The sequence below is a fragment of the Oncorhynchus keta genome, unplaced genomic scaffold, assembly GCF_023373465.1.
Source record: "Oncorhynchus keta strain PuntledgeMale-10-30-2019 unplaced genomic scaffold, Oket_V2 Un_scaffold_4354_pilon_pilon, whole genome shotgun sequence".
Lineage (NCBI taxonomy): Eukaryota > Metazoa > Chordata > Actinopteri > Salmoniformes > Salmonidae > Oncorhynchus > Oncorhynchus keta.
In genome coordinates, this window is record NW_026290941.1 from 31,909 (window position 1) to 42,365 (window position 10,457).

General features: G+C 48.9%; 1 protein-coding gene and 1 long non-coding RNA gene across 3 annotated transcripts in view; one reads left to right on the top strand and one right to left on the bottom strand.

Annotated features, from left to right (window-relative positions):
* LOC118382377 (rho GDP-dissociation inhibitor 2-like) overlaps window positions 1–10,457 on the top strand; it is a 30,724-nt gene that overhangs the window by 11,391 nt on the left and 8,876 nt on the right. Inside the window, exon 3 of the mRNA XM_052516422.1 lies at window positions 10,193–10,256. Within this exon, the coding sequence (XP_052372382.1) occupies window positions 10,193–10,256 (64 nt within the window). The remainder of the gene's footprint in view (window positions 1–10,192; window positions 10,257–10,457) is intronic.
* Window positions 2,572–9,250, bottom strand: LOC127928872 (uncharacterized). 2 transcript variants are annotated; one of them, XR_008132531.1, is made up of 4 exons: window positions 8,786–9,250; window positions 8,594–8,661; window positions 6,251–6,318; window positions 2,572–4,265 (listed from the first exon to the last, which is right to left on the bottom strand). It is a non-coding gene; the product is annotated as an uncharacterized LOC127928872 (long non-coding RNA). The 2 variants fall into 2 exon arrangements; XR_008132530.1 differs by having other exon boundaries at window positions 8,594–9,250.

Here is a 10,457-nt window from a genome sequence, read left to right on the forward strand (position 1 = left end):
CTGTTCTTCTCTGCTCTGTTTGGCTCTGTTCTGTTCTTCTCTGCTCTGTTTGGTTCTGTTCTTCTCTGCTCTGTTTGGCTCTGTTCTGTTCTTCTCTGCTCTGTATGGTTCTGTTCTGCTCTCTTCTCTTTTTTATTTTTTATTTTTTTATTTCACCTTTATTTAACCAGGTAGGCCAGTTGAGAACAAGTTCTCATTTACAACTGCGACCTGGACAAGATAAAACAAAGCAGTGTGACATAAACGAGGAGAAGAAATAATTACAATTTAGCAAATGAACACTGGAGTGATAGATGTGCAGATGATGATGTGCAAGTAGAAATACTGGGATGCAAAAGAGCAAGTAGATAAATAACAATATGGGGATGAGGTAGTTGGGTGTGCTATTGACAGATGGGCTGTGTACGGGTACAGTGATCGGTAAGCTGCTCTGACAGCTGATGCTTAAAGTTAGAGAGGGAGATATAAGTCTCCAGCTTCAGTGATTTTGCAATTCCTTCCAGTCATTGGCAGCAGAGAACTGGAAGGAAAGGCACCAAAGGAGGTGTTGGCTTTGGGGATGACCAGTGGGGCTTTGGTGACCAAACGGATGGCACTGTGATAGACTACATCCAGTTTGCTGAGTAGGGCGTTGGAGGCTATTTTGTACATGACATCGGCGAAGTCAGGATCGGTAGGATAGTCAGTTTTACGAGGGTATGAGGAGACGCATACAAAGCTCTCCTCGCCCTCCATTTGGCAAACCTGACCATAATTATATCCTTCTGATTCCTGCTTACAAGCAAAATTGAAGCAGGAAGCAGCAGTGAGTAGATCAATAAAAAAGTGGTCAAAGGAAGCAGTTGCTAAGCAACAGGACTGTTTTGCTAGCACAGACTGGAATATGTTCCAGGATTCCTCCGATGGCATTGAGGAGGACACCACATCAGACATTGGCTTCATCAATAAGTGCATCGATGACGTCGTCCCCACAGTGACCGTATGTACATACCCCAACCAGAAGCTATGGATTACGGGCAACATCCTCACTGAGTTAAAGGCGAAAGCTGGCGCTTTCAAGAAGCAGGACTAACCCGGAAGCTTATAATATATCCCGCAAAGCCCTCCGACGAACCATCAAACAGGCAAAGCGTCAATACAGGACTAAGATCGAGTCGTACTACACCGGTTCTGACGCTCGTGGGATGTGGCAGGGCCTGCAAACCATTACAGACTACAAAGGGAAGCACAGCTGAGAACTGCCCGGTGACACGAGCCTACCAGACGAGCTAAACTACTTCTATGCTCGCTTTGAGGCAAATAACACTGAAATATGCATGAGAGCACCAGCTGTTCTGGAAGACTGTGTGATCACGTTCTCCTCAGCCGATGTGAGTAAGACCTTTAAACAGGTCAACATTCACAAGGCCATAGGGCCAGACGGAATACCAGGATGTGTACTGCGAGCATGTGCTGACCAACTGGCAAGTGTCTTCACTGACATTTTCAACCTCTCCCTGTCTTAGTCTGTAATACCAACATGTTTTAAGCAGACCGCCATAGTCCCTGTGCCCAAGAACACTAAGGTAACCTGCCTAAATGACTACAGACCCGTAGCACTCACATCTGTAGCCATGGAGTGCTTTAAAAGGCTGGTCATGGCTCACATCAACACCATTATCCCAGAAACCCTAGACCCACTCCACTTTGCATACCCGTCCTAACAGATCCACAGATCATGCAATCTCTATTGCACTCCACACTGCCCTTTCCCACCTGGACAAAAGGAAGACCAATGAAAATGCTATTCATTGACTACAGCTCAGCGTTCAACACCATAGTGCCCCCAAAGCTCATCAATAAGCTAAGGACCCTGGGACTAAACACCTCCCTCTGCAACTGGATCCTGGACTTCCTGACGGGCCGCTCCCAGGTGATGAGGGTAGGTAACAACACATCTGCCATGCTGATCCTCAACACAGGGGCCCCTCAGGGGTGTGTGCTCAGTCCCCTAATGTACTCCCTGTTCACTCATGACTGCACAGCCAGGCACGACTCCAACACATCATCAAGTTTGCCGATGGCAAAACAGTGGTAGGCCTGATCACCGACAACGACGAGACAGCCTATAGGGAGGTTAGAGACCTGGCCGTGTGGTGCCAGGACAACAACCCTTCCTCAATGAGATCAAGACAAAGATGATGATTGTGGACTACAGGAAAACGAGGACCGAACACGCCCCCATTCTCATCGACGGGGCTGTAGTGGAGCAGGTTGAGAGCTTCAAGTTCCTTGGTGTCCACATCACCAGCAAACTAACATAGTCCAAGCATACCAATACAGTTGTGAAGAGGGCACAACAAAACCTATTCCCCCTCAAGAGACTGAAAAGATTTGGCATGGGTCCTCAGATCCTCAAAAGGTTCTACACCTGCACCATCGAGAGCATCCTGTTTGTATTACCGCCTGGTAATGGCAACTGCTCGGCCTCCGACCGCAAGGCACTACAGAGGGTTGTGCGAACGGCCCAGTACATCACTTGGGTCAAGCTTCCTGCCATCCAGGACCTCTATACCAGGCGGTGTCAGGCTACGGCATGTCTGTTCGTCTATAAAGGTACACAAGGGCTTTTGAATGACAACAGGAAACCTTCTCTGGAGATGGTTTAGAAGCACCATTGAACAGGACCTATAGGACTAAGGGCACTACTTTAGACCAGGGTCTATAGGACTGAGGGCACTACTTTAGACCAGGGTCTATAGGACTAAGGGCACTACTTTAGACCAGGGTCTATAGGACTGAGGGCACTACTTTAGACCAGGGTCTATAGGACTGAGGGCACTACTTTAGACCAGGGTCTATAGGACTGAGGGCACTACTTTAGACCAGGGTCTATAGGACTGAGGGCACTACTTTAGACCAGGGTCTATAGGACTGAGGGCACTACTTTAGACCAGGGTCTATAGGACTGAGGGCACTACTTTAGACCAGGGTCTATAGGACTGAGGGCACTAATTTAGACCAGGACCTATAGGGCTAAGGGCACTACTTTCGACCAGGGTCTATAGGACTGAGGGCACTAATTTAGACCAGGGTCTATAGGACTGAGGGCACTACTTTAGACCAGGGTCTATAGGACTGAGGGCACTACTTTAGACCAGGGTCTATAGGACTGAGGGCACTACTTTAGACCAGGGTCTATAGGACTGAGGGCACTACTTTAGACCAGGGTCTATAGGACTGAGGGCACTACTTTAGACCAGGGTCTATAGGACTGAGGGCACTACTTTAGACCAGGGTCTATAGGACTGAGGGCACTACTTTAGACCAGGGTCTATAGGACTGAGGGCACTACTTTAGACCAGGGTCTATAGGACTGAGGCCACTACTTTAGACCAGGGTCTATAGGACTAAGGGCACTACTTTAGACCAGGGTCTATAGGACTGAGGCCACTACTTTAGACCAGGGTCTATAGGACTAAGGGCACTACTTTAGACCAGGGTCTATAGGACTGAGGCCACTACTTTAGACCAGGGTCTATAGGACTAAGGGCACTACTTTAGACCAGGGTCTATAGGACTGAGGGCACTACTTTAGACCAGGGTCTATAGGACTAAGGGCACTACTTTAGACCAGGGTCTATAGGACTAAGGGCACTACTTTAGACCAGGGTCTATAGGACTAAGGGCACTACTTTAGACCAGGGTCTATAGGACTAAGGGCACTACTTTAGACCAGGGTCTATAGGACTAAGGGCACTACTTTAGACCAGGGTCTATAGGACTGAGGGCACTACTTTAGACCAGGGTCTATAGGACTGAGGGCACTACTTTAGACCAGGGTCTATAGGACTGAGGGCACTACTTTAGACCAGGGTCTATAGGACTAAGGGCACTACTTTAGACCAGGGTCTATAGGACTAAGGGCACTACTTTAGACCAGGGTCTATAGGACTGAGGGCACTACTTTAGACCAGGGTCTATAGGACTGAGGGCACTACTTTAGACCAGGGTCTATAGGACTGAGGGCACTACTTTAGACCAGGGTCTATAGGACTGAGGGCACTACTTTAGACCAGGGTCTATAGGACTGAGGGCACTACTTTAGACCAGGGTCTATAGGACTGAGGGCACTACTTTAGACCAGGGCCTATAGGACTGAGGGCACTACTTTAGACCAGGGTCTATAGGACTGAGGGCACTACTTTAGACCAGGGTCTATAGGACTGAGGGCACTACTTTAGACCAGGGCCTATAGGACTAAGGGCACTACTTTAGACCAGGGTCTATAGGACTAAGGGCACTACTTTAGACCAGGGTCTATAGGACTAAGGGCACTACTTTAAACCAGGGTCTATAGGACTGAGGGCGCGACTCTGGAGATGGTTTAGAAGCACCATTGAACAGGCAGCGGGATCTGACTTCCATCACTAGGCCACCAAAACAACTGTTTTTCTGTTAGGGATTTTTCTTAAAGTTCAAGATCACTATTTGAAACGTTCACACCCCTACTTGTGTGTGCCTCAAATGGCACCCTATTCCATATATAGTGCACTACTTTAGACCAGGACCCATAGGGCTAAGGGCACTACTTTAGACCAGGGCCTATAGGACGAAGGGCACTACTTTAGACCAGGACCTATAGGGCTAATGGCACTACTTTAGACCAGGGTCTATAGGACTAAGGGCACTACTTTAGACCAGGACCTATAGGACTAAGGGCACTACTTTAGACGAGGGCCTATAGGACGAAGGGCACTACTTTAGACCAGGGTCTATAGGACTGAGGGCACTACTTTAGACCAGGGTCTATAGGACTGAGGGCACTACTTTAGACCAGGGTCTATAGGACTGAGGGCACTACTTTAGACCAGGGTCTATAGGACTGAGGGCACTACTTTAGACCAGGGTCTATAGGACTGAGGGCACTACTTTAGACCAGGGTCTATAGGACTGAGGGCACTACTTTAGACCAGGGTCTATAGGACTGAGGGCACTACTTTAGACCAGGGTCTATAGGACTAAGGGCACTACTTTAGACTAGGGTCTATAGGACTAAGGGCACTACTTTAGACCAGGGTCTATAGGACTGAGGGCACTAATTTAGACCAGGGTCTATAGGACTAAGGGCACTACTTTAGACCAGGGTCTATAGGACTGAGGGCACTACTTTAGACCAGGGTCTATAGGACTGAGGGCACTAATTTAGACCAGGGTCTATAGGACTGAGGGCACTACTTTAGACCAGGGTCTATAGGACTGAGGGCACTACTTTAGACCAGGGTCTATAGGACTGAGCGCACTACTTTAGACCAGGGTCTATAGGACTGAGGGCACTACTTTAGACCAGGGTCTATAGGACTGAGGGCACTACTTTAGACCAGGGTCTATAGGACTGAGGGCACTACTTTAGACCAGGGTCTATAGGACTGAGGGCACTACTTTAGACCAGGGTCTATAGGACTGAGGGCACTAATTTAGACCAGGGTCTATAGGACTGAGGGCACTACTTTAGACCAGGGTCTATAGGACTGAGGGCACTACTTTAGACCAGGGTCTATAGGACTAAGGGCACTACTTTAGACCAGGGTCTATAGGACTGAGGGCACTAATTTAGACCAGGGTCTATAGGACTGAGGGCACTACTTTAGACCAGGGTCTATAGGACTGAGGGCACTACTTTAGACCAGGGTCTATAGGACTAAGGGCACTACTTTAGACCAGGGTCTATAGGACTGAGGGCACTACTTTAGACCAGGGTCTATAGGACTGAGGGCACTACTTTAGACCAGGGTCTATAGGACTGAGGGCACTACTTTAGACCAGGGTCTATAGGACTGAGGGCACTACTTTAGACCAGGGTCTATAGGACTGAGGGCACTACTTTAGACCAGGGTCTATAGGACTGAGGGCACTACTTTAGACCAGGGTCTATAGGACTAAGGGCACTACTTTAGACCAGGGTCTATAGGACTGAGGGCACTACTTTAGACCAGGGTCTATAGGACTGAGGGCACTACTTTAGACCAGGGTCTATAGGACTGAGGGCACTACTTTAGACCAGGGTCTATAGGACTGAGGGCACTACTTTAGACCAGGGTCTATAGGACTAAGGGCACTACTTTAGACTAGGGTCTATAGGACTAAGGGCACTACTTTAGACCAGGGTCTATAGGACTAATGGCACTACTTTAGACCAGGACCTATAGGACTAAGGGCACTACTTTAGACCAGGGCCTATAGGACGAAGGGCACTACTTTAGACCAGGACCTATAGGACTAAGGGCACTACTTTAGACCAGGGCCTATAGGACTAAGGGCACTACTTTAGACCAGGGTCTATAGGACTAATGGCACTACTTTAGACCAGGACCTATAGGACTAAGGGCACTACTTTAGACCAGGGCCTATAGGACGAAGGGCACTACTTTAGACCAGGACCTATAGGACTAAGGGCACTACTTTAGACCAGGGCCTATAGGACTAATGGCACTACTTTAGACCAGGACCTATAGGACTAAGGGCACTACTTTAGACCAGGACCTATAGGACTAAGGGCACTACTTTAGACCAGGGCCTATAGGACTGAGGGCACTACTTAGACCAGGGTCTATAGGACTAAGGGCACTACTTTAGACCAGGGTCTATAGGACTGAGGGCACTACTTTCGACCAGGGTCTATAGGACTGAGGGCACTAATTTAGACCAGGGTCTATAGGACTGAGGGCACTAATTTAGACCAGGGTCTATAGGACTGAGGGCACTAATTTAGACCAGGGTCTATAGGACTGAGGGCACTACTTTAGACCAGGGTCTATAGGACTGAGGGCACTACTTTAGACCAGGGTCTATAGGACTGAGGGCACTACTTTAGACCAGGGTCTATAGGACTGAGGGCACTACTTTAGACCAGGGTCTATAGGACTGAGGGCACTACTTTAGACCAGGGTCTATAGGACTGAGGGCACTACTTTAGACCAGGGTCTATAGGACTGAGGGCACTACTTTAGACCAGGGTCTATAGGACTGAGGGCACTACTTTAGACCAGGGTCTATAGGACTGAGGGCACTACTTTCGACCAGGGTCTATAGGACTGAGGGCACTACTTTAGACCAGGGTCTATAGGACTGAGGGCACTACTTTAGACCAGGGTCTATAGGACTGAGGGCACTACTTTAGATCAGGGTCTATAGGACTGAGGGCACTACTTTAGACCAGGGTCTATAGGACTGAGGGCACTACTTTAGACCAGGGTATATAGGACTGAGGGCACTACTTTAGACCAGGGTCTATAGGACTGAGGGCACTACTTTAGACCAGGGTCTATAGGACTGAGGGCACTACTTTAGACCAGGGTCTATAGGACTGAGGGCACTACTTTAGACCAGGGTATATAGGACTGAGGGCACTACTTTAGACCAGGGTCTATAGGACTGAGGGCACTACTTTAGAGCAGGGTCTATAGGACTGAGGGCACTACTTTAGACCAGGACCTATAGGACTAAGGGCACTACTTTAGACCAGGGTCTATAGGACTGAGGGCACTACTTTAGACCAGGGTCTATAGGACTGAGGGCACTACTTTAGACCAGGGTCTATAGGACTGAGGGCACTACTTTAGACCAGGGTCTATAGGACTGAGGGCACTACTTTAGACCAGGGTATATAGGACTGAGGGCACTACTTTAGACCAGGGTCTATAGGACTAAGGGCACTACTTTAGACCAGGGTATATAGGACTGAGGGCACTACTTTAGACCAGGGTCTATAGGACTGAGGGCACTACTTTAGACCAGGGTCTATAGGACTGAGGGCACTACTTTAGACCAGGGTATATAGGACTGAGGGCACTACTTTAGACCAGGGTCTATAGGACTGAGGGCACTACTTTAGACCAGGGTCTATAGGACTGAGGGCACTACTTTAGACCAGGGTATATAGGACTGAGGGCACTACTTTAGACCAGGGTCTATAGGACTAAGGGCACTACTTTAGACCAGGGTCTATAGGACTAAGGGCACTACTTTAGACCAGGGTCTATAGGACTGAGGGCACTACTTTAGACCAGGGTCTATAGGACTGAGGGCACTACTTTAGACCAGGGTCTATAGGACTGAGGGCACTACTTTAGACCAGGGCCTATAGGACTGAGGGCACTACTTTAGACCAGGGTCTATAGGACTGAGGGCACTACTTTAGACCAGGGTCTATAGGACTGAGGGCACTACTTTAGACCAGGGTCTATAGGACTGAGGGCACTACTTTAGACCAGGGTCTATAGGACTGAGGGCACTACTTTAGACCAGGGTCTATAGGACTGAGGGCACTACTTTAGACCAGGGTCTATAGGACTGAGGGCACTACTTTAGACCAGGGTCTATAGGACTGAGGGCACTACTCTGGAGATGGTTTAGAAGCACCATTGAACAGGACCTATAGGACTGAGGGCACTACTCTGGAGATGGTTTAGAAGCACCATTGAACAGGACCTATAGGACTAAGGGCACTACTTTAGACCAGGGTCTATAGGACTGAGGGCACTACTTTAGACCAGGGTCTATAGGACTGAGGGCACTACTCTGGAGATGGTTTAGAAGCACCATTGAACAGGACCTATAGGACTGAGGGCACTACTTTAGACCAGGGCCTATAGGACTAAGGGCACTACTTTAGACCAGGGTCTATAGGACTGAGGGCACTACTTTAGACCAGGGTCTATAGGACTGAGGGCACTACTTTAGACCAGGGTCTATAGGACTGAGGGCACTACTCTGGAGATGGTTTAGAAGCACCATTGAACAGGACCTATAGGACTGAGGGCACTACTTTAGACCAGGGCCTATAGGACTAAGGGCACTACTTTAGACCAGGGTCTATAGGACTGAGGGCACTACTTTAGACCAGGGTCTATAGGACTGAGGGCACTACTTTAGACCAGGGTCTATAGGACTGAGGGCACTACTCTGGAGATGGTTTAGAAGCACCATTGAACAGGCAGCGGGATCTGACTTCCATCACTAGGCCACCAAAACAACTGTTTTTCTGTTAGGGATTTTTCTTAAAGTTCAAGATCACTATTTGAAACGTTCACACTCCTACTTGTGTGTGCCTCAAATGGCACCCTATTCCATATATAGTGCACTACTTTAGACCAGTGCCTATAGGGCTAATGGCACTACTTTAGACCAGGGTCTATAGGACTAAGGGCACTACTTTAGACCAGGACCTATAGGACTAAGGGCACTACTTTAGACCAGGGCCTATAGGACAAAGGGCACTACTTTAGACCAGGACCTATAGGATGAAGGGCACTACTTTAGACCAGGGCCTATAGGACTAAGGGCACTACTTTAGACCAGGGTCTATAGGACTAATGGCACTACTTTAGACCAGGACCTATAGGACTAAGGGCACTACTTTAGAACAGGGCCTATAGGACGAAGGGCACTACTTTAGACCAGGACCTATAGGACTGAGGGCACTACTTAGACCAGGGTCTATAGGACTAAGGGCACTACTTTAGACCAGGGTCTATAGGACTGAGGGCACTACTTTAGACCAGGGCCTATAGGACTAAGGGCACTACTTTAGACCAGGGTCTATAGGACTAAGGGCACTACTTTAGACCAGGACCTATAGGGCTAATGGCACTACTTTAGACCAGGGTCTATAGGACTAAGGGCACTACTTTAGACCAGGGCCTATAGGGGTAAGGGCACTACTTTAGACCAGGGCCTATAGGGGTAAGGGCACTACTTTAGACCAGGACCTATAGGGCTAATGGCACTACTTTAGACCAGGGTCTATAGGACTAAGTGCCCTGGTCAAACATTGTGCACTGAATAGGGAGTAGAGTGTTTTGGAACAAAGCTGTCTAAAGTTGCCTCTTAATGAGACTTCATATTACAATAACTCTCCTTTCCTTTCCTTTCCTTTCCTTCCCTCCTCTCATCTCCTCTCTCCCCTCCCCTCCCCTCCCCTCCCCTCCCCTCCCCTCCTCCTCTCTCCTCCCCTCCCCTCCTCCTCTCCCCTTCCCTCCCCTCCTCCTCCCCTCTCCTCCTCCTCTCCCCTTCCCTCCTCCTCTCCCTCCTCCTCCCCCTCCTCCTCTCCCTCCTCTCCCCTTCCCTTCCCTTCCCTTCCCTCCCCTCCTCTCCTCCTCCTCTCCCCTTCCCTCCCCTCCTCTCCTCTCCTCTCCTCTCCTCTCCTCTCCAGGTTAACAGGGATATTGTGTCTGGGCTGAAGTACGTCCATCTGACCTACAGGAAAGGAATCAGAGGTAAGGAGGACCCCATTTTGTGCCGAGCTGTGGATACGCTGTGCTTTTTAGGCCCATAGACCGTGTCAGTTTCTGATACATACATCTAAAACCTGGCTAGCAAGGGTGCAACTGAGCTGCCATTTCATGTGTTGTCATCGACACAAGACATCACAGTTTCCACACGTACACCTAATTCCGGGTTAACAGCGATGCAACTGA